The sequence below is a fragment of the Hemitrygon akajei genome, chromosome 6, assembly GCF_048418815.1.
Source record: "Hemitrygon akajei chromosome 6, sHemAka1.3, whole genome shotgun sequence".
NCBI lineage: Eukaryota > Metazoa > Chordata > Chondrichthyes > Myliobatiformes > Dasyatidae > Hemitrygon > Hemitrygon akajei.
The window spans coordinates 151,345,786-151,373,448 of NC_133129.1; the positions used below are offsets into that span (position 1 = coordinate 151,345,786).

The 27,663-nt window shown below is 38.5% G+C and overlaps 1 protein-coding gene across 2 annotated transcripts in view; it reads left to right on the top strand.

The window, feature by feature from the left end:
- Positions 1-27,663, top strand: part of LOC140729611 (zinc finger protein 143-like) — a 53,047-nt gene that overhangs the window by 7,451 nt on the left and 17,933 nt on the right. For both annotated transcript variants that reach the window (XM_073049573.1, XM_073049572.1), the window contains 9 exons: positions 4,833-4,943; positions 5,626-5,718; positions 6,296-6,379; positions 11,198-11,278; positions 11,366-11,562; positions 11,900-11,974; positions 19,064-19,186; positions 22,785-22,860; positions 26,583-26,708. In XM_073049573.1, coding sequence (XP_072905674.1) covers positions 4,835-4,943; positions 5,626-5,718; positions 6,296-6,379; positions 11,198-11,278; positions 11,366-11,562; positions 11,900-11,974; positions 19,064-19,186; positions 22,785-22,860; positions 26,583-26,708 — 964 coding nt within the window. In that variant the 5' untranslated portion in view covers positions 4,833-4,834. The remainder of the gene's footprint in view (positions 1-4,832; positions 4,944-5,625; positions 5,719-6,295; positions 6,380-11,197; positions 11,279-11,365; positions 11,563-11,899; positions 11,975-19,063; positions 19,187-22,784; positions 22,861-26,582; positions 26,709-27,663) is intronic.

Here is a 27,663-nt window from a genome sequence, read left to right on the forward strand (position 1 = left end):
GAAGTTTGGTATGGGCCCCCAAATTCTAAGAACTTTCTGCAGGGGCACAGTTGAGAGCATCCTGACTGGCTGCATCAGTGTCTGGTATGAGAACTGTACTTCCCTCAATCGCAGCACTCTGCAGAGTGCTGCGGACAGCCCGGCGCATCTGTAGATGTGAACTTCCCACTATTCAGACATTTACCAAAACAGGTGTGAAAAAAGGGCCCGAAGGATCATTGGGGACCCGAGTCACCCCAACCACAAACTGTTCCAGCTGCTACCATCCAGGAAATGGTATCACAGCATAAAAGCCAGGACCAACAGGCTCCGGGACAGCTTCCACCAGGCCATCAGACTGATTAGCTCACGCTGATTTGAGTGTATACTATGCTACATTGACTGTTCTATTTATTATAAATTACTATGATGGCACATTTAGACAGAGATGTAACATAAAGATCTTTACTCTTAATGTATGTGAAGGATGTAAGAAATAAAGTCAATTCATAACCTACTCACTACTGCTTATTTGTCATCCACGGTTCTCCAAACTGGAATGGCTGCTCATGCATTTGAGCTTTTACAATGCTTATTTTTTGGGATGATAGTAGTGGTGGAACCATAGAAGATTAAGGAGAAATTGTGCAGCCTTGTATTGTTTGGTATATAGCCATTATCTGATTAAGAGAACTAGTAGCCAGCCCAGCCTTCACCCTGAAGTTGTGCTCTTGTGCACGAGGGATCATTCTGCCAGCAGTTGAAACTACAGCTTCTATTAGGAACTGAAATGCATTTTGATACTGTTTCTGGCAAATATTGGAGTGTGAAATTAATAAGAATATCTGTAGAGTAATTAAAATAAATATTTTTCACTCGTTTTAGCTTAAAAATGCATCAAACTGACTATTTGGAACAGCAACCAATTAAATCTGTGACCTAGGTATTTGAATGTTTGCAAACAGGAATTTCAATAGATTGGCTAGATTATTGCCTTCTCAAACACTGTCTAAACAATTCCAGTTTTATTAAATTAGATGGAATGGAACTGTAATAATAACATTTAACAGCTGAAATAAAAGGCATTGGACTTAGTTTGTATGCCTACTGGCTTATCAAGTCTTTTTAAGGGCTAAAACATATGAAGAAATCTGATGCTGATAGTCATTTTGTGCCTTTTATCTTAGTAAGAACTCAAAAATAGAAATAGAGTACCAAGGTTAATTGTATCTTCATTAATGCTAAGTGTGGTAAACCCTGAGAAGCTATACCAGTTTGTTATTGTGAATTATCTGTAGTATAAATTCAATGTAATTCTTAATTGTGGTCTTGCAATGTACAACCTTTTTATTGAAATCTGAAATACTTCCAAAATTATAGTGGAAGTAGTTATAATGTTGTCAAAATCAGAATCGGGTGTAATATCACCGGCGTAGAGGCAGCAGTACAATGCAGTACATGATAATATATTTTTAAAATGTCATTTAGGGTATATTAAATGTATATTAAATAGTTAAAAATAGTACAATAACAGAAATAATAGTTTTTAAAAAGTTCAATGCCCATTTATGAGTCAGTTGGCAGAGGGGAAGAAGCTGTTCCTGAATCGCTGAGTGTGTGCCTTCACTCCTTCCTCATGGTAATATTGAGAAGAGGGCATGCCCTGGATGATGGGGGTCCATAATAATTGATGTAATATTTTAGCATTTATTGCACTCTTGTATGAATCTCATGAACTTACATACACAAAGTAACTTGATTCTCCTATTTAATTTTGGGGCTTTAGCACAAGGCACGTTAAATACATAATTAACATAAAATACTAGTATTTTAGCATTTTCTATTTCAAATGCATCAATTTTTTCCTTCCATTCCCGTTGACTCAGACAAATACTTGTTGCCTTCATCTGTAGGATTTTGAGAATTTTAGTACAAGCTTTACAGTGGTTTAGAAAGCAATTAAATGGTTAGTGTTGAGCTGTAAAAATGTGGTAATTTTACCCTTTTATTAACCATTGGCATGATTATGCTCACAATATTGTAAGCAATACAACATTGCAATTCTTTCTCTGATACAAAGAGAGTAACCCATTAGTTGTTTATCCACAAAACACAAATGCTGCCAGAAAGACTTGAACTTAGCATATTAGTCATTTCAGAGGATGGTTAAAATGGGACCTGATGAAGGGTCTTGGCTCAGTGTCAACTGTTTACCTTTTTCCAAAGATGCTGCCTTGTCTGCTGAGTTCCTCCAGCATTTTGTATGTGTTGTCAAAATCAACTACTTTGCTGTGTTTCTGGAACCACATGTACAGCAGACCAGTTAAAAATGATGGATTTTCTTCCCTGTAGGACATTAGTATATTTGAAACTACACATTTAATTCTAACTATTTAATTGGTTCAATTAATTTATAATTTAAATTATATTTAATTTGAATTTCAGCATCTAGATTATGGATAGACAACATAACTGACATACCGATTGAATTGTGTGAAATAATCTGCTCATTGGAAAGAATACATAGTGATTGGATCAGATTGATTTCTTCAAAGAATTCTGAAAGATTTAAAAAAAAATACTGGCTAAGATTACTTCAACAGTGGCAGTGAAGCGGAAATTCCAAAATTTGGCAGTACAACAGGACTAAGTCACATTGCACAGTAGGATAAATCTTTATTCTGCATCATGGAAGTGGAATTTAGTGAGGAGGTGGTGTATGGAGAGGATTTTATGGGGGATTTGAGTAGAGGATCGTCACTGGAATCCACATGATCACACCTGTATGGAGCTACATGAGTGGGGAAGAGGTGCCCAGAAAGTAATGGTTGGTTAGTAAAGCACGTGTAGGAGGAAGGACTGTGCTGATAGTCAGCATCAAAGTTGTGATGACAATCATTTTTAATGAAAATTTAAAGCAGCACATTTGTAGGAACTTTTCTGTCTGTGGACCATGTGGGGTGGAGTTGTTTAACACAGGCTTCAAACTCCAATTAAAGCTGTGTTCTTTGGCTTGGTATTCTCTGTAAAATTTTATGTAAATAGTATTGAAAGACACTGTTGCCATTATTCATATGCCTGTATTATTAATATTCAAATCTGTAAATATTTTACTGTTTCTAAATGTAATTTCAAAAACATTAAAAACCTTTAATAATGGAATAAAGTGTATTTTTACATTTAAATTAAAAAGTAAAATCTGCTAAACTATTCAAGACAGTAAACATTAAAACCAACATGATTTTTTAAAAAGTCGATTATTTCCATTTCATTTCCATAGCTTTACAATCCCAATTGAAATCAGCGGGATCTCAGATCCCACCTCCATTTTAACATTGTACATGCTCTAGTAACTGTTTTTCAAACCATAAGTGCAGAGTCTATCAAGACTGAGTTCCGCTGCTCGATTTCACTTGAAATCTAGTAATGAAGACTTTTTGGCGGTAGTGCTTAAAGGTATAATGTGTATGAAGAGGGGATATGAAATTGCATTGAAGGTAAGAATAAGGAAAATCCCAAAGTGATTTATGTATATTAAAAGCAAGAGGGTAAACAGAGAAAGAATAAGGCCTATTTGAGACCAATGATGCAACCTCAGTTGGTAGGTTATTTGGTCATTGTGATTGTCCTAGGATTGCTGGGCAGCATGGCTCGGTGGGGTGGAAAAGTCTATTCCATTCTGTATGTCATTAATATATAAATAAATCACTTCTATATTCTATACAGAGAAAATGTTGCATTTGGGGAATTACATATCTTAGCAAATTTAGAGATCAGTAAATCCCTAGGACCTGATTAGATGTATCTTAGTCTGTTAAGGGAGGCAAAGAAAGAGATTGCTGCTGAGGGACAAGATTAATCTGCAGTAGCAGAAACAACATGGCTTTGTTAATGAGCAGTCCTGTCAGACTAATGCTGAATTTTATGGTAATTAGCTGTGTTGGTGAGGGTGTATTATTGATGTTGCCAATATTGTCTTAAAGAATGGAAGATCCCATTCATCACAGGATACCCAGCCTCTGACCTGTTGTAGTACACTAGTTTGTGTCTAATCCAGTTGAGTTTCTGGTCCATGGTGATCCCCAAGACGTTGTTACTTGTGAATTTGACAAAAGTAATGCCATAGAATGTCAGAAGTGATTAGACTTGCAGAGATAGAAGCTGGAAATAGGCATATAGGAAATATTTTTATATAAATGTAATTAACTTTAGATTTCATGAATTCAAGTTTAATTTTGTCCCTCTAAATAAATATGTCACAATTTATTTATTCAATACGACCAAAAATATTTTGGTATCCAGATGTAGCTCACCTGATCCTCTTTTGAATTTGATTAATGAATATTCATCCATGCCTGGGGTTCCCAACCTGAGGTCCACACGCCCCTTGCTTAATGGTATTAGTCCATGGGATAAAAATTGTTGGGAACTCTTTGGTTTCCACAATAAATGCAAGCTGGCTGCTGGCTGATTGGAAGGAGGCCTGACCCAGTTTAGAAACTGACATGGCACATCAAAAGAAAGTTGAGGCGTTGGGTCCATGAAAAGGGTTTAGTGGTTGATGCCAGTTGTAGACTTCTTGCCATGGGACCTCCTCTGTTATGCCCTGCCAAAGCATCTTTAACCAAGCATTAACTGTTGTGATACAGTTTATTGAACAGAGGTAAGCATAGGTTTGAAATACGTTCCTGAACAGTTTGTTGAAGTCCATCTGCTAATATGAGGGGGAGTGATTTGATTCAGAACCAGAATACATGCGTGATGAACTAGTTTGTGAATTCTTATGCTGTGGATACTTGAGTGACTTGCTCTTGTTAATCAAAGAAATCCTAATTCATGTGTTATTTTATTAGATATGTTATTGGCACAAATAAACAGAGAAGCCCAGAGTATGGCAGAATTCCAGGGAGTGGGTGATGGTCAACATGTCACACTGTGCCTGACAGAAACTGTAGCAGTAGCAGGTAAATTGTTATAACACTTGCTTCTTCTGATGATTTTGAATATTTTCACATTGAGCAGAAAAAAATAAGAGAGAACTTTCAAGCATATTTTACCGTACTATTCTAAATAATATACAGTGTGTTTTATCTCAGCAGGTGTTATATTCACTTGTTTAAAATTTTACTTCCAAATAAATAAATGTTAGTATCAACTATGTTCTTTCAGTGCAAAGTTCTTTTAGCTGTAATTTATGTATGTCACTGTCTTTCATAAGTCTGTTCTCCAGTTGTCTGGGCGATACCATCAACATTGTTGATTGAACTGGTGAAGGAAGAAAAGGGAAAAACAATATCCATTGACAACTTAGTATCTGACAGTTTCTCAGGGAGATAAGTGAAAAGAGGAATGATGCAACTTCCATGAATGGAGTGGAATTTGACATACAAGGTTGAGTGCCTATAATCAACAGTAAAAATGGCACCAGCATAATCTTTTGATTTGCTCTTTTGAGGAAACGTATGTTAAATGAATCAACTTAACAGGCTAAGACAAAAGAATTATTTTGTTTCTCATTTCCTTCAATGGCCTTTTCTCAGTGAACTTGACTTCATGTGTTAATAGAGATAGTGAGAAAGCCGTTGGATTTCTATGCATTGATTTGTACATTATGTATCCAGAGCAGTAATGAATCTTTTTATTTAGATGGTGATCGATTGGAAAATATGGATGGTGTGAGTTTACAAGCCGTTACCCTTGCAGATGGCACAACAGCATATATTCAGCACAATCCTAAAGGTGTAAATTTTCTTAGCAATATTCTCTTGTGCAGCAGTTCTATTGTTTAATGAATGTGGATTTTATGTAGATTGCCTATTGGCATGACTTTGCCTGCAACTCTATAAGTATTTTAAGTTGAGATTAAACAATATATTTTAACATGCAGGAATTCTGAGGAAATATGTACTCATCATAGAAAAATAAAGTATAACCTCTTACCTTTCCCCACCACCTCCCTCCCCACCTCTCCCAATTTTGTTTGTTTTTTGTTTCAAGCCTTCTGTTGGGGTTCAATCCCAGAGGCACCAACCGTATCTCATTCAATAGATGTGGGCATTAAAACACATCTGACCCTTTCCTGTAGGTGTTTACTGATTAGAGGAGGAAAAAAAATACAATTGACTTTCTTTACATCATTTTACTGTTCAGATGGCACAAGTTCTTGAACCCCATTTGTTCTTAACTGAAAGTAGATGACTCAGACCTGATTGATTATTAATAGTGGTTGTCTTCCTGATCCATATGGCTCAGTAAGACAGCTGCATTTGAAAGACCCTATTATGTATTGTGTGATTACGTACATCATCTATTGCAGATGGAAAGTTGATTGATGGACAGGTTATTCAACTGGAGGATGGTTCTACAGCATATGTACAACATGTTTCAGTACCAAAACCAGGTGAGTGATAATATAATGGTCTACTCAAGAAACCTATATATCTTGCTATATATGAAGTTTGGCAGCAGCTACATGCCTGATTGTTAACCATGAATAATACTTTTAAAATATTAAAAGCAACATTTGCTGTTCTCTCATTGACCTTGCATTTGCAGTCACTGACATTGTTTCCCATTGAAGGGAAAATAAATAACCCCCCACAAATATTCTGCAGTATTTGTGGAAATTACTTGTTTTCGAATGCCTCATGGTTTCAGACTGGGTCCTTGCATTCAGCTAGATATCTTTACACTGCAACATTGACAAAAACTTAAGAATTTTCACCAGCATAACTTAATGTGGAAAACTCAAGGGTTGACAGTAACTGTGCGCCTGTTCCTTTAAAAATTGAGTTTTAAAAATTTGGAAGTGTACAAGAATCATTAAAGATGTATGTGACTATCAGGTGTAATCATTTATATCAAGTATAAGGTGGCATAATTGTAAATTCCATCCTTGGCTAGATGAAACTTAAATGCGATTTTATTGGCGTGCCAAGCCATTTTTAAGTGTTTTGGATTATTTTATGAAAATAGTCAAGTTTAATTTATTGACATATGCACAATTACCTTTATGCACAAGTGCAGAGAAAAATGCAGTATCATTACAGGCACATGATATTAGAGGCACACATTCAGAAGAAAATGTCAATTAAACATAAATTATACATGAATTGTACAAGAAAAGAACACAATTACAGCAAAATCTAAAGTCCAAAAACAAAAGTACTACTTCATATAAGATCTAAACTCTCATCTTGCAATTTATGTTAAATCTGGAAAAGAAAAAATATAATGATTGCAAACTGCATAAGCAGTGAAATTCACACTGTCATTATCAAAGTTCATAAGATTTTTAAATTAGACTAAAAATAATGAAATCTCACTGCTGTCAGTGTCACAGTTATAGTGTAATAGCAGTGATCAGCATACTTCTGCTGTCCCGACTGTCACAAAATCCAGGTCAGCATTTTGAAATCATTGTATAGATCATAATTCTGATTTAGACCAGAAAAGACATGAAGTATGGCACTATGGTATCATGCAGTGAGCCAAATGATAGTGGGATTAGGGAAAGTTCAGTTAACCTCTTCTGGTATGGGTTTCAGCTGTCAATAGTTGGTGACTTCAGATTATTTTGGAGACAATCACTACCTAGCTTTTGTTCTCTAAGTTACTTACAGAACCTAAAATGAGAAAAAGATAAAGTTATCAGTTTTGAGTAATTGCCCATACTTTGTGACCTGGATGTAACATAATACTGCAAGTATCAATTTATTATAATTAATGGTAACCTCATGCTTCTGAATCAAAAGTTAGTAGGCTCAAACTCAACTAAGAATCTGAGTACAGTCGGTCCTCCTTATCCGCAAGGGATTGGTTCTGGGACCCCTCACGGATACCAAAAAATGCAGATGCTCAAGTCCCTTATTCAACCTGTCTCAATGTGGTGGACCTTAGGACCCAGCAGAACCCCAGACCTGATGTAACCTGTCTCAGTGCGGTGGACATTAGGACCCAGCGGTTGAGCTCTGAATCTGCAGTGTTCCTGTTCATGAAAATAATCACGATCACAATTGAAAATAAAGTGGAAATAATAAAGCGATTGGGGGGAAAAAAGGTGAAATGCCATCAGTCATTGGAAAAGTGGTAGGCTACAGTTGGTCAACAATCGGAACAATTTTAAAGGATAAAGTGAGAAAGACCCTGCCCCGATGAAAGCTACAATTATTACTAAGCAACACAGTGTTTTAATTTTTGGGGTTTTGGGTTTTTGATCCTCCGCATCAACCAGGCACAGATGGAGAGTGCACTCAGAAGTGGTCTGTCACTGGGTGGAAAACGGGAACTCCCCGAGCCCGGCGCTGAAACATACGTTCTGAAGTGTTTTGTATGCATAGAAAGGTAAAATATATACTATAAACTAAGAAAAACGTTTGACTAACTGACACTAAATAATACCGAATGTACCGGTTCCAACTTGCATAGTAAGAACTTCCGAATTTTTTTTGATCCCAATCCACAGTAACCTACACACATCCTCCTGTATACTTTAAATCATCTCTACATTACTTATAATACCTAATACAATGTAAATGCTATGTAAAATAGTTGTTATACTGCATTGTTTAGGGAATAATGACAGGAAAAAAAAGTTTGTATATGCTCAAACAAGTGCTGGAAGAGCACTTCTGGGTTTTCTCGAGTCACAATTGGTTGAATTCGCGCGTGCGGAACTCGAGGATAAGGAGGGCCGACTGTATATGATCTGTTTTGACTGCTGTAATACTGAGAATGCTGCATGCTGGAAATGTTGCATTTTGGTTGCAAAGTTAAATGAGGTTTGCTGACTCAAGTGATAGTAAACCAACCTAGACTTGCAGGGAAATGGGGGTTCTCTTTGTGTCATAATCAAGTAAGAATCAAAAACGAAGTTATTAGTTTTTAAATGTGACGTGGACAACCATTGCACAGGGATTAGATAATTAGCATAATTGACGATAGAAACTATAGAAAACATCAAATGGATACTGGTCCTCGCTCAGTTCTACCTATGATACTTACTGCTTGTTACGCTGCTGCGTTTAGGGCAGCAGTGAAGTTTCTCAGTCTGTTCTTTGCTGTCTTCTCTATTATGCCCCAGGTATGGTTCAGGGTCCTCATTTCTGCCTCTATGGTACGGTGCCAAGTTGTCTTTGGTCTCCTGCATTTCCTCCGCCCTTCGGGGGGTCAGCTGTCTTGATGATGAATTTGGCCTTAGCCTTCTCCCCATAACCTTTGATGCCATGTCCAATCAAGAACCTATCAAGCTCTGCCTTAAATACCCCTATTGACTTGGCCTCCACTTGCCTGTGATAATAAATTCCACAAATTTACCACCCTCTGGCTGAAGAAATTTCTCTGCAGCACTGCTTACAATGGACGTCCCTCTATCTTGAGGCTGTGCCCTCTTGTCCTCAACTCCCCCACGATGGGAAACATCTTTTCCACATCTACTCTGTCTAGGCCTTGCAACATTTGAAAGGTTTCAATGAGATCCGCCTCAACCTAAATTCCAGTGAGTACAGACACTGAGCTATCAAATGTTCCTTGACTGATGACCCATTCATTCCTGGAATCATCCTTGTGAACCTCCTCTGAACCCTCTCCAATGCCAGCACACCTTTCCTCAAATGAGGAGCCCAAAAATGTTTGCAATACTCAAGCTGAGGCCTCACCAATGCCTTATAAAGCCTCAGCATCATATCCCTGCTTTTGTATTCTAGACCTCTTGAAATGAATGCTAACACGGTGTTTGCCTTCTTCACCACTGACTCTACCTGCAAGTTAACCTTTAGGGTGTTCCCAAGTCCCTTTGCATCTCAGATTTTTGGATTGTTTCCCCATTTAGAAAATAGTGTGCATATTTATTTTTACTACCAAAGTGCATGACCATGTATTTTCCAACATTGTATTTCATTTGTCACTCTCTTACCCATTCTCTTAATCTGTCTAAGTCCTTCAGTATCCTACCTGTTTGCTCAACACTACCTGCCCCTCCACCAATCTTCATATCATCTGCAAACTTGGGAACAAAGCCATCTATTCCTTCACCTAAGTCATTGATATACAACATAAAAAGAAGCAGTCCCAATGCTGACTCCTGCAGAACACCATGAGTCACTAATAGCCAACCAGAAAAAGATATTTTTATTCCCACACACTGCCTCCTACCAATCAACCACTGTTCTAACTCTGCCAGTAACTTCCCTGTAATGCAATGGGCTCTTAACTTGATAAGCATCCTCAGGTGTGGCACCTTGTCAAAGGCCTACTGAAAGTCCAAATATGCTTCCACTGAGTCCCCTTTATCTACCCTACTTGTAATCTCCTCAAATAATTCCAGCAGGTTGGTCGGGCAAGTTTTTCCTGTAAGGAAATCATGCTAACTTTGTCCTATCTTGACCTGTGTCACCAAGTACTCCACAACCTCATCCTTAACAATTGACTCCAACATCTTCCCAATCACTGAGCTCAGGTTAACTGGTCTATAATTTCTTTTCTGCTGCCTTCCTCCTTTCTTAGAGTGGAGTGGCATTTGCAGTTTTCCAGTCCTTTGGCACCATGCCAGAGCCCAGTAATTTGTGAAAGATCATTACTAATGCCTTATAGCCAAAGTAGGCTATAAGGACATTTCAGCAGTTATTTGTGCTAGCATGCCAGTGTTGCACATGGTTAATACATTCCCGAAACCAATTTTGGTCTGGTCTTTATGGTTTTCAGGGCCGCCTTCATCATGCCAGTAGCTTCCTCTTGGTTTTCACTACTGTCAGCCATGTAAGTGGCGGTTTAAGAATACAGTCGCACACGGATGTAGAAGCATTCTTCATTACAGTGTCTGCACTAGTCTTGTTTGACCAGCCAGAGTTATTAGCCATGAGCTGAACTCCCGAACCTGGAGAACCAGTTGATTAACCCGTTGGGTTATGGCCTCTACCCATTGATCTGACTGGCATAGGTAACCCTACCAAGAGCATAAGGCTTTGACTCCAGCCAGTATAGCTCTCCAGGTCATTGAGGCACGCAACCCTCAAACCATGACATGGCTGTGGTCCTCTTGGAAGATGTGACACTTTAACCTAGATATTATTAGATAGTAGTTTGAAGCAGAGGCTCAAGCTGACATTTTTGTGAATCTCTAACTCAGTGGTATTAACAAATGCTGTTATGTCTCAATAATTTTTCTGTAATCCAGAAGAATTAATCAGAAATTCCTTATACTGAATTTGCCCTATTACAGGAGATTGTTTACGTTTTGAGGATGGACAAGCAGTTCAACTAGAGGATGGATCAACTGCATTTATTCATCATTCACCAAAAGGTAACTTTGTAAAGATTTATATTCTAAAGTGATTATTAGAGAAAATTAAAACAATTCATTATTTACTTTGTTCTCTCCATGATTAAGATGGCTATGATCCAAGTGCAGTGCAAGCAGTCCAACTGGAAGATGGAACCACTGCCTATATCCACCATACAATACAAGTTCCACAATCTGACACCATCCTCACTGTTCAAGCAGATAGTACCTTGGCAGGACTACACACAGGAGAAGCCACAGTAGATCCTGAGACCATCAGTGCGCTTGAGCATTATGCTTCAAAAGTAATTGTCTGTTTAAATCTCAATTCTGTAAAATTACCCGATGCCTCAACTTGACTTTGAATTATTTTTATTTTTGTTTTTAATTTAGGTGTTTAGTATAATGTTCAAAAATTCACTTGCTGCATGGTATAATCTTTAATAATTATCCAATAAACACCATTGGAACATCTGAGTTTAAGGGACAAATTTAATTTGGGTGAGGACTGAAAGAGTGAAATATTAGTTAGTTGGGTCAATGCCAGCAGTTATGGAAAGTAAAATCATTAAGCATAAATGATATCACCTTTTTGAAAATTGCCCATTTTGTCTAATAGCATACAATTTTGTTTTTCTAAAGGTAACTGCTGAAGGAAATGATAGTGTCAGCAGTACAGGACTGGTGAATGAAAACGATCATGAAAAGAAAATGCAGGTAAAGAGATCATTGCTTTTCAGTAAGCACTAGTGCATTAACAGTGATACCATATCTTATAGTGCAGTGATCCTATGTGTAATACTCGAACTGCAGAATAGGGTTAATTTATTCTAGGCTTTCTAAGCCAATAGGCAAGTATTTTTTAAGTAAAAAATAAACACTTGGTGAGAGCTGAGTAAACATTCTTCAGAAATGAATAACAATGGTGTTTTAGTGGCCATTCCAATGGAAAGGATGTGTGGAATAGAGAATCTAGAATCTTATCAGTCTTCTGTGGACTAGGTGTATAAATCTGATTGGGATGATGTTCAGAAGAGTTGTAAACTCATCAGTATTGGTGAATATAATGCACATCGAACCTTTGAATTGTTTTGAACTTTGCAGTTAAACTCATTTGGTGGTGATAAAGTATTTGACTTAAGTTTTTAAATGATCAACTCATAGCTGTCTACATGAAGAAGAGGAACTTTTATGTGAACTGGGGGTTAATACTTGGTCAATTTTTGACTACTTGTTCTGAGTTCTTCTGAAGCAAATTTTGAGAAAGAAATTTGAAAATTAAATATGCTTGTGGCTAGGCCAAGTAGAAGGAAAGAATAGCAGAGTTTATTTATTTAGAGATACAGTGAGGAATAGGCCCTTCGACCCTTCAGGCTGCACTGCCCAACAATCCCTGATTTAACCCTAACTTGGTCACGGCGCAACTTGCAATGACCAATCAGTTTACTAACTGATACATCTTTGGGCTGTGGGAGAAAATCCACGCATTCTATGAAGAGGACGTACAAACTCCTTATAGAGGACAACAGGATTGAACTCCAAACTCCAATGCCCAGAGCTGTAATAGTATCACACTAACTGCTAAACTACCATGGGGCTCAGGTTGTTTATTAACAGCTTTATGTTAAAATGTTTGGGTCTTTTTTAAATACGTACTGTTGGGCTTGAAATTCTGCCCTGTGTTCGTTTAGGAAGAGAGACAACCAACACCGGAATATTACAAAACTTGGGTTTATTGCAGAATACGTAACTGGCACAGCGAATCCACGGAGTCGCTGGAGAAGGCGCGTTCCGACTTCCCCTTACAATCTGCTCTTATTTATATCCCTTTTCCCCCCAGCACAACCCCCCGCTACATATTAGGTAATATCGGGCACTTGTGTCCATCTTATTGGCCCGACGCCATACACTCACGAGTTACCTGTTTCTTTTGTTTACTGAATCGCGTGACACTGGTAGTTTCGGTGTAGCGGAGTCCCCAGTTTCGCTTCCCCCCTCCCTCGCATTACGTGAGCCACTCCTGACCTGTAATGGCAGTCTCGAATTAACCCTAACATTAACCCTAACACTCCCTCCCTTGGCCTCCCAGAGGCCACATCCCTTACAAGCTTTTCCGCGGCTGTCGGGATCAGGCAGGGAGGTGAGCGTCCCCCGGCACTCTTTGGCGTGTCCTCCCTATTTGCTTATCCTGATTTGTCCGACCTAGGGTCACAAAATATGGGTAGGGGTTCCCTAAACATCCGCAATTTTTACAAGTAGCATGCAACATTTCAGAAAACTTATTCAAGAACAAATTCACAATCCCCCCCCTTGCCATGGTCCATTTCAGTCCGTGTCCTCCCATAGCGCGTCCGCTTTCCGGGAGGGCCGTGTCCTCCCCTTCCACCGGGAACAAGGGTGCCTGGTACGCCGGTGGAGGTCCATCCTTTCCGGTCAAGGCTCGATCTATAGTCCCGCAACAACAACCACACGTAATAAAGATAGCAATTGAAATAGACAGTCCTAGAGCCGACTGTCCCAGAAACGCTCCCCACTTGCCAGAGGTCTTATTTAGCCAGTAGAAAATGATGCCAGTTATTGTCCCCCTCCCTTCTTACCTTTTAATGCCCTGTTGGAGAGCTCGGTGACAGGGTATGGACCATGCCACCGTTTTCCGTTCCAGGTGAGCTTCCCCGGGTCTCGGAGGAACACTTCCAATCCTACCTTGATGGTGTCCGACCCCTGCGGCTGCTCACTGTTAGATTATTGAACTCGCACAGTTATCAATTTTACCATATTTCTAAAAACTCTCATATACTCTGTTACTCAACACACAAATGTCTGAGTTTCGGTAACTCGAAATTGAAGTGCTCCATGGCTCCCTAGTACACAGAGAGGATCAAATGTGGGACGGTCGCCTTTCAAAACCTGACCTTCGCGTGGGAGATTTCTCCTCTTAACAACCAGTCTAAGGTAGGCGCCGTCAGTATCCCTGTGTACTACGGTGTACCGCGACACTTTTCTCTTCTCCTCCTCACTCCTGAGACTTTTATGCCCATCGTGGGCGGCGGGTACCCTCACTCAGAAGACTTTTCCACGGGCGGAGGATCTTCCTAAAAACAGATAAGAGTTAGTACTTACCAGTCACGATTCTGCACCAGGAATGATCTCTCCCAGGGTAATTTGGGGTTGGTGAGGATCCGTCAGCAGACAAGATCTAACTCAGTGATTTAACTATCTAGTGGAAGTCTTCGATATAACAGGCACTTCCTGACCTTAGTCGAGCTTGCGGCCGCAAGTTGTCTGCTGTCAGACCCGCCAGCCTGTGTTGTCTCTCCCTCCCCACGTCGGGGTCACCAAATGTTGGGCTTGAAATTCTGCCCTGTGTTCGTTTAGGAAGAGAGACAACCAACACCGGAATATTACAAAACTTGGGTTTATTGCAGAATACGTAACTAGCACAGCGAATCCACTGAGTCGCTGGAGAAGGCGCGTTCCGACTTCCCCTTACAATCTGCTCTTATTTATATCCCTTTTCCCCCCAGCACAACCCCCCGCTACATATTAGGTAATATCGGGCACTTGTGTCCATCTTATTGGCCCGCTGCCATACACTCACGAGTTACCTGTTTCTTTTGTTTACTGAATCGCGTGACACTGGTAGTTTCGGTGTAGCGGAGTCCCCAGTTTCGCTTCCCCCCCTCCCTTGCATTACGTGAGCCACTCCTGACCTGTAATGGCAGTCTCGAATTAACCCTAACATTAACCCTAACAGTACCTACACAAAGACATATTTTGTAGTGAAACTTAGCAAAGAAATGAGCTAATGTTGGTTTGTAAAGAAAAATAGAAAGGGACAAAACATAGGAACCTTTTTCTTTAAGGCTTAAATGTGGAAGATTAGAAATAACTTTGAGGGTGAGCAACACTAGGGAAGATTGTAGTGTGTTGCCTTTGAATATTTGAGTTAATCATGTGGTATCTGATTTAAAATATGTTGAAAGGCAAAAGGAATTGAATACTAAAATGGCTTGCATGTCTCTGGCTCAGCTATCTACAGTGAAAAATAATTGGGTACTGGCATTTAAAGTTATAATAACAAAACTATGCAAAGAATGACATTTGCAGTCCCTTTAATATAAGAATTCAGATGTGGTCAGTTGGAATGCTGTGTGGTTTGGTACCTCTACATGGCAAAAGAATGAAGAAGGTGACAAGATTAACCATTTCTCTGAAGATCCTAATCTATTCCATCAGGAAATTCTCCAGAAAAATTGCTTGAAATCTCATTGAAATTTTCAAGATGATGAAATTATTAAGTGATGAAGTGGAAAAGTATTGGGACAGTGACAGATTTGTGTGGGATTGGCTCTGATGTGGACGAGATGATTTACATGCCAGTATTTCTGCAAGCAGCTGATAAATTGTATCATTCTATTACTAAGTAGCAGGGCGCTTGTACTTAGCTCCACATAAAACATGGCTGTTTGATCCATAATATCCATGCTGGTTCTCAGGAGTGCAATCCCATTAATCTAAAGCGCCCTGCTTTATCCCATACTTTTACATTATATTCTCCTTCACACATGCCCAGCAATACTCCTTAAATTCTTATTATCATTAAACTACACCACAATTAAGTAACCAGCCTATTGTTATGGGTAAGAAAGTATATGTGGTCATGGAGAGAATAAGCAAATACCCACAGATCTGAGATGAATGCCAATCTCATCCATGAAAGGTGGAAATAATAATTGGGTTAATCAGAGTCATCATGAATTGTTAGAGGTAAAATCTATTAGATGGGTCTGTTAGAATTTGTGATTGTAACTACCAGAATAGATGAGGGACGAAGTTGGGGGGGGGGGGGGAGGGGAGGCAGGTGTGCACATATAGGTGTGATGTATTTTGTCTTCCAGGAGATGTTTGATTAGATGTTACATTGGAGGTTATTAATTCAGAGGACATGCAAATTGGAGTAATATACTGACATGGGTGTAGAATTAATAAACAGAAAATAGTTGAAGTAAATGTGTCATTTGGAAGTTGATTTGCTGTGACTTACGGAAAGCATTGAAGAATTTATTGCTGGGACTCCATCTGTTCAAAATTTTATCAATGACAGGATCATGTATAGCATAGCCATGTTTGCTGAAGATGCAAAGCTGGGTGGCAGTGAAAATTGAGAGAAAGATGCAAAAAAAACTTTTGGGGCTTATAGGTAAGTTAAGTGAAAGTGTGAGGTCATGGCACATTGAATATGCAACAGTAAAGTGTGAAATCACCCCGCTTCTAATGGTGATTGTAAGAAACAGAATTAGAAGTACACTAGCTCCACCAATCACTAAGAATATGGCTAATATTTTACCTTGGTGCCACTTTCCTATACTAACTCATTATTTCCTTAAAATGAAAGTTTGACATTTTTGTGTTCTCCCAGGAGATTATATGGCCAGTGTGTAGACTGTGTTGAAGATCAAGTATTTTAATCATTACATGATGAATAACCAAACTAGACAGACCAACTGTTTTTTTTTCCCTGTTCATCTAGTAGAAATATACTACTTACTATGAACTGTGAAGGTTTTTGTGGAAGGTTGGGCAGCAGCATTTCGGAGGAGGGAGGAAGGAAGAATAAGAAGGGCAATCTAGACACAAAAGTCATGAAACACCAGGAGTTGATGGGCTGCCTTTGGGCTTTGTCAACATTAGAAATAAAAAGATAAAAGGCGAAATCCTGGAACTGCTCAAGAGATGTTGGAGCAATGTTCCTCTAAGTAGATGTTCACTATCTTATATTTCAAAGGGAAAAATATGGGTGTTGGAGACATGAAGGTACTCCTTGCTAACTTGTACTAATAATTCTACTAGGGAATGAATACTGCCTAAATCTTTGATCAAAAAATAAACTGCTGCTGTAAGAACTGCAGCAAGCACCCCATATGGAGGCAAAAAAGGATGCATCGCCATTCAGTTTTGTGACCCTGTGTCAGGACCCAATATATTGAACTATCCCATTTGCCACTACAGATGTTCTTGACTTACTGAGTTTTCCCTGCAGATTATTTTCTGCTCCAGTTTCCAACATCTGTATTCTATCATTTCTCCTGTCTTAACTCTTGATTAACCTGGTTCAAGTAGAAGCATATCACAGAGCAAGAATACATGATTTGTTACAGGAATTACATTTGTGTAAAAGACTTCCTGCCCATGTAGCACAGTAATCTGTTTAATTAAGTGTCATTAACAGACAAAATGATTACGGATTTATTAAGAGAGAGATGAGCCTGATGAGGCTGGCTGCTATTTTTATTACAATGTGTGTGTTGTATTAAATGTTGTCAGAGCAAAGGAAGGAAGAAAGGCAAAAGTGAACTGGTTAAAATATTTGTTTAAGTAGAGATTGTAGATGTATGTAATTAATATTGATACTCATTCGCTTTCTGAAGTAACAGGGTTACTTTATATCATACTTTATATAAAACTTGGTGGCATACTAGGGTTGCCGGCTTCTTGAATGGAGCTTTTATGCTGACATAGCAACAGGTTTCTGCAATTCCTGATGCCACTGGATGGAAAAACAGTCATCAACTTTGGTTGATTTACTTTCTAGGTTGTTTATTTGCACTGTACTAACCAATGTAAACACTTTTTAAAACAACTTCTAGAGTTTATTTATAGTCAATCTTTCCATAGAAGGGTTTCTTATTATTGGCTGTTTTCCTCCAATTAGGAAAGGAACATAGATCACTCAGTAAGTTCCCTGAAATTTAATTTTACCAATTACCCCTCTTCTTTCAGATAAGTAACATGCTGAGATATTCTCAGTGCAATAATTAGTTTCTCCACCCCTCCCCCCCGTGCCATTTGAAAAGATGGGCATTATCATTCATTCAGAGCTGGTGTTATGAGATCAAGAAATATCACTAATCTAGCAACATTGTACTGTAGCTGATCAGTCTGCTTGAAATCTAGCTCAGTATCTGATGTTTGCCATGCTCCCTTCTGACTCTGGGGTTCCATTTCTCATGCTCCTTAACAAGTCATAGGGGTCCCAGTTCCCTCATTCTGTTCTGACTCACTGGAGCTCTAGTGCCTAGACTCCCTTTAAACTTAGCAGGTTCACCAAAGCATTTATTGTTGTATTATATAACATGGTTAAAAAATTGTTTTGGAGTACTAATGAGAATAACAAACAGAATTCTCTAATATCTTTGATCCAGCATCACCAAAGCCCCATCAATAAATATATATAGCTAGGGTGTCTAAGACTTTGGCACAGAACAGTATAAATTATATGTATTGCACTGTACTGCTGCCCCCAAAAAAATTCAAATTTCATGACAAACCTATTCTGATATGGGTCTCTAATATGAGCTTAGAATGAGAAAGAAGCAGGGAGAGGGGGATGAGGGTTGGGAAAAGGGAAAGGAAAGTGGGAGGAAGCAGGAAGCACCAGAGAGACTTTCTGTAAAGATCAATAAACTAATTGTTTAGAATCAAATGACCTTGTCTGGTATCTCAGGGCTGAGTGTGTCTGCACCTGCGCCACCCCCTGCCTCTGGCACTCCTCCTTCTCCGTCACCTGTCCCACACTCCTGTGGCGCTCCACCCTTGCCATTCCCAACATCCTTTGCTCCTCCAGAAATTCACTTGCTGCTCCACATTGACAAATACAATTCTGTGCAAAAATCTTAGGTACCCTAGCTATATATATGTGCCCAAGACTCGCCCAAGGTTTGTGCAATTTCAAAGGCAGAAATGATAAATTATTAACAGTACTATAGTGGAAAGTTAATACAATTTGCTACTGTTCTTTTTCCTAAGATTGTTCTTCAGGGTCATGTGACTGGACGGGTGAGTGCCAAGGCTCAACAACTAGGAGAAAAGGCATTTCGTTGTGAATATGAGGGCTGTGGAAGACTCTATACTACTGCTCACCATCTTAAGGTAGAATTCAAATGTGCTTCAGCTGATATTGATTCTTACTTTCTAAGTAAAAAGCTTGTGAAATGTATTATTTACTTCAGTGACCAACACGGTCTGTGGATTGTGCTGAGGACAGCCTGCAACTGTTGCCAACTGGCATGCCCACAGCTCTCTGACCCTTATTAATTTGTACGTTTTTGGAGTGTGGGGTGAAATCAGAGCAGCTAGAGGAAACCCAGATAGTCATATGGAGAATGTAAAAGCTTACATACAGTGGCAGGAATTGAACCCCAATCATAATTGCCTACCTTCCCCCCTCTCTCCTCCTCCTCCCCAACCCCAGGTTCCCCTTGAATATTTGACCTTTACCCTAAACCTATGATCCACGACCTCCAATTCTAGTCTCACCCTACCTGAGGTGAAAAAGCCTCCATGAATTGACCCTATCTATAACCTCTCATAATTTGGTATACAGGTAGTCCCCGAGTTATGAAGGTCCGACTTATGGACAACTCGTACTTACGAACCGAGGAAGGAGAACACCGTCCGCCATTTTAAGTCAGATCGTGATGCCATCCGCCATTTTAAGTCGTTGCCGTTGACACTGTGTTGAGTGCTTAACTTTGTATTTGGCTTAATTTTTTCTGAGTAAGATTCACCCTGACCCTGCCCACCCCCCACCCCAGTTCCAGTCAGCTGATGGCGCAGTGAGATCAGCGCTGGGCTGGAGAAAGGAGTTTCCCGAGTTCGATCCAGTGATAGACCGTTCCCGTGCGGGGTTGATGTCGATCCAGTGACTCCCGTACCATCCGTGCTGGGTTGATGTCAAGCTCGCAAAAAAAAACACTGCCACCTACAGTTTAAATTCCCATGCGGAATATTGTGGATGATCAAATACCCAAACCCAGCACAGCCCCCACTTGTCCCATTTAGCCAGTCTCAATGCGGTGGTCCTTAGGACCCATCGGACCTTGGGACCCGCAGTGTTTCTGTTCCATTGACGGGAAGCGATCACGATTGAAAATAAAGTGGAAATAATAAAGCGTTTGGAAAGAGGTGAAATGCCATTGGTCATTGGCAAAGCATTAGGCTACAGTCGGTCAACGATGGGAACAATTTTAAAGGATAGCGGATAAAGTGAGAATAATGGAGCATGTGAAAGGCGCTGCCCCGATGAAAGCTACAATTATTACTAAGCAATGCAGTGGTTTAATTATTGGAATACATACGTCTCTTTAAGTGTTTTATATGGATAGAAAGGTAAAATATATACTATATACTAAGACAAACGTTTGACTGACGCTAAATAATACTGGATGTACTTGTTCCGACTTCCGTACAAATTCGACTTAAAGACGGACTCAGGAACAGAACTTTTTTTTTTTTAATTTTTTTATTAGTTTTTCCGAAACATTTTACAAATTAAAAACGCCAAATCCCAATGAGGAACATTAATACAGTGCAAAATTAAGCATACAATGGAACAGAACTTGTACGTAACCCGGGGACTGCCTGTACCTCTGTTAGACCTCACCTCACTCTCCTGACCTCCAGGGAATAAAGACAGACAGACACACTTTATTGATCCCGATGGAAATTGGGTTTCGTTACAGCCGCACCAACCAAGAATAGTGAAGAAATATAGCATATAAAACCATAAATAATTAAATAATAAGTTAATCATGCCAAGTGGAAATAAGTCCAGGACCAGCCTATTGGCACAAGGTGTCTGACACTCCGAGGGAGGAGTTGTAAAGTTTGATGGCCACAGGTAGGAATGACTTCCTATGACGCTCGGTGTTGCATCTCGGTGGAATGAATCTCTGGCTGAACGTACTCCTCTGCCTAACCAGTACATTATGGAGTGGATGGGAGTCATTGTCCAAGATGGCATGCAACTTGGACAGCATCCTCTTTTCAGACACCACCGTCAGAGAGTCTAGTTCCACCCCCACAACATCACTGGCCTTACGAATAAGGTTGTTGATTCTGTTGGTGTCTGCTACCCTCAGCCTCCTGCCCCAGCACACAACAGCAAACATAATAACACTGGCCACCACAGCCTCGTAGAACATCCTCAGCATCGTCCGGCAGATGCTAAAGGACCTCAGTCTCCTCAGGAAATAGAGACGGCTCTGACCCTATCGTAATCGTAACCTATTCAGCCTTTCCCTACACCTCAGGTGCTCAAGACCCGGCAATGTCATTGTAAGTTTTCTCTGTACTCTTTCAAGCTTATTGATATCGTTCCTGTAGAAGGTGACCAGAACCACCCTCTAAATTCAGCCCTACAACTTTACAACTACAACTACAACTTTAGCGTTATGCCCCAACTCAACTGCCCTGATTTATAAAGGCCAATGTTCTAAAATTTCTCTTTACTGCCCTATTTTCCCATGAAGCCACTTTCAAGGAATTATGGATTTGTATTCCCACGTCCCTTTGTTCTGTGCCACGCCTAGGAGCCATACCATTCACTTTGTAAGTCTTAGCCCCCTGAAGTGCAACACCTTACACTTAACTGCATTCAATTCCATCTGCCATTTTATCAGCTGGTCAAGATCATGCTGCAATCCTTGATAGCCTTCCTCGCTGTCCACTTCACAAATTCATAATCAATGATGCTGATGACACCTGGAGTACTAATTGCAGTTAATGTTATCTAAATTTTGTCTCAGATGACAAGATTAAAGTTCTTACTGTTTCCACATTAGATTTGATCAACACTGAACAAGATTCAGATTTATGTACTTGTCACATGCACATCAAACAAGGGATAGAAAAATGAGATAGAAATACAGGATGAATAACTGCTAGCATTGTTTAAGGAAAGCTGCATGGGTCAATACACTGACTGGCTGGCTATGAGAAGACTGTCTAGCATTCTTTCTATTTAAAAGGAAAAGATAAAATTCCAAAAGTTGAAAAAATTATTTTCTGGGATTATCAGTTGCTTGCCTTTGCTTCAAAGAGTAGGCCTGTGCCTTTAGAATGACAAAAAAAAAAAAAAAATCAAAGGTGTACTTGGTTTTCTCTTACTCTTTAGGGGTCCAGCCACTTTCAAATGAACGTTCAATAACTTTGGGCAAGCAGTTATGCTGCAGCTGTACGTGTGCATTAAAGCAGCACTCTGCAATGATTCTATCCCTGTTCGTCCAAGGCCACTCAACAGAGAAATTGAATTGCACGAGGCCGTCTGAACCATTGAGTCACACTGTGCATAATTAAAGGCTTTTAAATGCACATTGATCCCTCTTCTATAAGCACTTGCTATTGGACTGCAGGGGATGGATTCATTTAGAAGAAGGCATCAATCTGCAAGCTAAAGACTGCATGTTTCTATAGAACAATTTTTGCAGAAATGATGTCAAAACCTGCATTGCTTGCTATTTAACATCATTCAGTATTACAGTGGTCCTTCTGTACTTGCATCTAATACACAGAGAATGTGGAACAAAAATTAGGAAGTTCCGTGCTACTGTAGTATAGACAGTGTTTTGTAAACTTCTGTTGTGTAACTTATACAACTAATAACCACCTGCAGCAGAAATAAAACTTTTAATTTAGTAGCAGTACATAGATTTCTTAATGCACTTCAGCTTTTATTATATTGTCACAGGTACATGAAAGGGCACATACTGGTGATCGACCATACAGATGTGAGCACCCAGGTTGTGGAAAAGCATTTGCTACAGGTATACCTATTTCCATTCTTCATAGCATGAAAGTAAAATTTATGTATTAAGTGTGAGAAAATTTGTAACATGAAAGAGATTTAAACTAACATAATAGTATGAATGCAGCACACACAAAATGCTGGAGGAACTCAGCAGACCAGGCAGTATCTATGGAAAAGTGTAAACAAACAATATTTCAGGCTGAGACCCTTTCAGTATTAATACTCTCTTTTTGTTGGCTCTCTATTATAAGCAGTTGTAAGATCAAAATTGGAAGAAGAACCAGGACATTATAAAATGCAGGGTATCAAAGGTCAATGACTCATGATAAGATAAAATTTTAAAAGTGTATTTGGTGTAATACTCTTCTTTTAAGAATAAGAATTTGAATATAGATCAATAATAGTTAATTTTTTTTATGACCTTCACACAGCTACATTTAGGTGATGGAGAGCAAGATCCTGGAAAAATCTTAGATGGATAGATAAAGATTTAATGGGCTTTTAAATATGATGGACTGAATGAGTTGAATTTCTCTTTTATTGATGTATTAAAAACAATTAGTCTTAGTCATATTGGATTTGCTATTTGAGTTAGAGGTTAGACAGAATCAGGAGTCAGTAGGTTGCGCAAGAGTAAAAGTCAGTTATTTGGTAAAAAAAAATGCCTTTACAGAAAGTGATGTATCATTCAGCAAGCTGACGGAACCATACTGAATTTAGGTTCACTGGTTGATTTTTGTAAGGAGTTTTCAAAAGTTCTGAGATTAACAGTTTTCTCTAAATCTAGAAGGTAAGTTGCATCTCCCAGAGTTAGTTGAATTTTCTTCATAGGTGGAGTGGAATTACACAATGTTCTGCTTTCAGTTAGTCTGAAGAAATTTATCTCATGTCTTTTTCTTCCTCCTGATGATTCTGTGGGAAGGAGAATATAAGGATATGTGAATGTGCAGATTCACATATGTGAAAGTCAGGATTGAACCTGGATCCCTGGGTCTGTGAAACAACACTGTGCCACGCAATTAATTTTCTTTATTTTACTTCTGAAAGTTCATTAGATGAAATGAATTAACATTTAATTTTGATCATTTGAGAAAGTTTTCATTTATCTGTTTAAGTATACCCATAATAGCTTAAAATTTATGGTGGGAACTGGGGCTGACATCAGTAAGGAAAGTTTAGATATCAAAATATTAAATACAGTGCATTCCACTTAATTGGAAACATTGAGACCAGTATATTTTGGTCCAAGTAAGCGGCTGCCCCAATTAACCAAAGAATCGTGGAAGTAGTTTAAAATGTATTTAAAAAGACAAACTACTGTAATTATGTATTCAAATGAAATACATAGCAAATTAGAATATTATCAATACTACTCCAGTGCTATAAAACTGTGTATTAGTTCGTATCAGTTACCTATGGAGGAATTTATCCTATGAACACTGCCGTGTTCTTATGACTGTAAATGAACAAAACCAGTGCAGATACCTAATGCAGATAATGGGACTGCCTACTCCAGATCTTCATTTTCATTGTAACATTCAAAATGATTGTGGATACCTTCAAATTTTTGATAGTGAAATGGTTTTTTTTTTGCTCCCGGCTGTTTTTGGCAACTCCATGCATATAAATACTTGAGACTTCAGTGAGCAAAACAATTCTGAATTTTCTTACTGCTTATTTCTCACCAACTATATGTAACAGAGATCACTCCTTTTTGAACACAAACACACCCAAATAACATTATTTAAAAACTGTTTGTTCTAAGCACAGTGTGCTGTCTAATGGCCACACAAGTGCACATGACTAATGCTAGTTAGAAACTGGCAACATTCTCCTGTCCCAAATGAGCAGCATAGTTTCCCAAATAAATGAAAGGAATCCCAGCTTGATTTTCTTGTTTCATTTTTGTTCTTTAAGAGTTATCCCAAATAAGCGACTGACCCAAATAGTTCTGTGATTCTTCCATCTTCACCTAATGAACTTCAAAATCGTTAGATCTGATAAGCAATGGTTCTATCTTCTACTGTTGATTTTATGTAAAATGGGAAGTGCAAAATACTCAGTAAGCCAGATGTTTGAGAAACAGTTACTGGTTCAGTTCACTGACCTGTCAGCAGTAAAGTCATTATTTCACATTTCCAACTTCTACAACAATTTGATTATATATGATTTTGTGTTATTTATAAATGTTGACACTTCTCACTAAACTATAAATAGTGTTGATTTCCGGTATAATTTAAACACATAAACCTCGAGCTTTTGTGTATCTATATTCTTTTAATGATAAAGCTTAATATTCAAGACAGAAGTCCTTGTTTCTGCATCATTGCCTTCACTTGGTGTCGTGATTTTATAACAGTAATAGTATGGTACCAAATCTGGATTATGGATCAAAAATAACTCCCTCTTAGCAGATGCATTCAAAATTGATTTCACAAATAACATGAAATTTTCTCGACATTCTTAAATATTGCTTCACAACATAATGTTGAGGTAACAAAAATAGGCTCTATTAGCATCCTTAAGACTCTTCACCTGCACATTTGCTGTACAGACCTGGAGTGTGAAAGTCAGTGGGCTAATTGAATGTGGGAGTATTTAGCAAACCGTGACCTGTATTCATCCACACCACAGAGCAGCAATGTTCTTCACTTCTTAGCCATAGGTGCTGAGACCACTTGTCTCTGCTGCCGTCCTACAGATTTAAGATAGTACAGCTTAGCACTGTGAATTGTGATATATTTACGTATCAAACTAATTTAGGATACTGATGTTCTACCTCATGTTAAAGGAATTGAAAGGCTTACCAGTACCTTCACTTTCTTTTTGCAGACTCCCTTTCTCTGATTTTATTTTCTCTGTTCTCCCAAGATCATAACTAAATTCCCTTCTTTTAGCCAACTTTTTATGTGAATCTGGAGGCTGATTATAATTGGACTAAATGAATATCAAAGGACCCCAGCTTTCACTCAGAGTTAGTGTTTTTCCTGAGGAAAAAGTTAGTCAGTAAAACTTCTGGTTAACTATCAAATTTAGAACTCAGTGCTTTAGGCTTAAGTTACTGTTAATTGAATAATCTCCAACTTTGGTAATTGCTTTGATTTACTAGTTGAGACAAGTGAGATCAAATAACTCAAAGCTGATTATGGCTAATTAGTGTGTCCAAAATTGTGGGGGGGGGAAGCATTTTATTACTCCAGCTTGCTACTGAATTTATCGTTTTAGTGAAGTAACTAATTGTAATGTTTATAAAAAATAAGTAACATTTTATGTTGTTTTTGGTACTTTAAAGTTGTTTTCCTCCCACATAATGACAGCATTTCAAAATGAAATTATATAAATTTGATGTAGTACAGTTACTCTAACACTAAGTACTCCCTCCTCTCTTCCCACACCTGCATATAACAATTTTTATTATGGTAATCATTAGCTTTTACCTGTCGGGTAGTTTGTATGTTCTCAGGTTTTGCAATGAATTTCCAATTTTCCATTTATTTAATAATCTGTAAGAATTTTTTTTTAAAACTTCACATCGCATTAAAAATGAAGGTAGACTACCAATATAATATGCTACCATATCTGACAGCTGTGGTATTTGAAAAAATCACCAAATCATGTTTAGCAAATATCAGTTCAGTGATGCTTGCATATGTTCACCTACTGTTTTACGTACACTATGGCACTTCAAAACTATTTCGCAGACAGACCTTTTCATGCCATTATGTGTTTGTATTTTAGGCTATGGATTAAAAAGCCATACAAGAACCCATACAGGAGAAAAGCCATATAGATGCCCAGAAGAAAGCTGTGACAAAGCATTTAAAACCTCAGGGGACCTACAGAAACATATCCGAACACACACAGGTAAAACAGGATATAAATTTAAATTGTCATGAAAATGCATTTTTTATTGTTTGTGAATTCCCATAGCATCATTTCATGTTAGCTTTTTTTTTACATTCTAAATGAAAGATACAAAATGATGTAGCCTGATTAGCTCCCTCGTTAGTTCCCTCCCGTCTTTTACTTATGGACTAGTTCAGTGCTCTGTAATGACAGCAGTACTTTAAATAAATAAATAAATGCATGTAAACACACATGTGTGTGTGTGTGTATATATATAGTCACTTGCTGTCGGGGGAGTCTTGCCTTAAACCGTAACACTTGATCATCCTGACTATTTTCTCTATATTTTACAATTATCCATGCATACATTACAAATCAATGTTAACTGCTATGTAGTTTATGTAATTCATGGAAAACCTGATAACACTAGTTTCCACCAGTCATTTGCAGTGACACTGCTAAGCTTGATCTTTTTATTTATAGTGTATTAAAATACACCCAGGAGCTTTGCAGCTGCATTATTGAACAATATTTTATGGAGTGAATCATGTGGTAGATGTGGCAAGGTAGGAATATTCTAGAAGGGGTAAAGAACAGTTAATGAAGGAATATCAAACTTCTGGAATCTTGAAAGGATGCAGTGATGAAAATTGTAGGTGTTTGTTAAAGACAGAATTGGAAGTGTACTGATATCTTGGTTGGAAGAAATTAGAAATGATGAAAGCAAGGTTATAGTGGCATTTCGAAACAAGGATAACACTAAAAATGCTGCATTGCTTAATCAGGAGCCAATGTACTTGGTGTAAGTTAGGGAATGGGTACCTGAGTTTTCAATAATCTTCTTTATTTTATTTATTAGAGATACCGTATAGTAACAGGCTGGTAGAGGTTAAAATAAAAAGGGCAGAGTGCAGCAAACTGCCCATTCAAAAGCTCACATCTGCACCGTACTAGATTGTTATCTTCTTTGAAA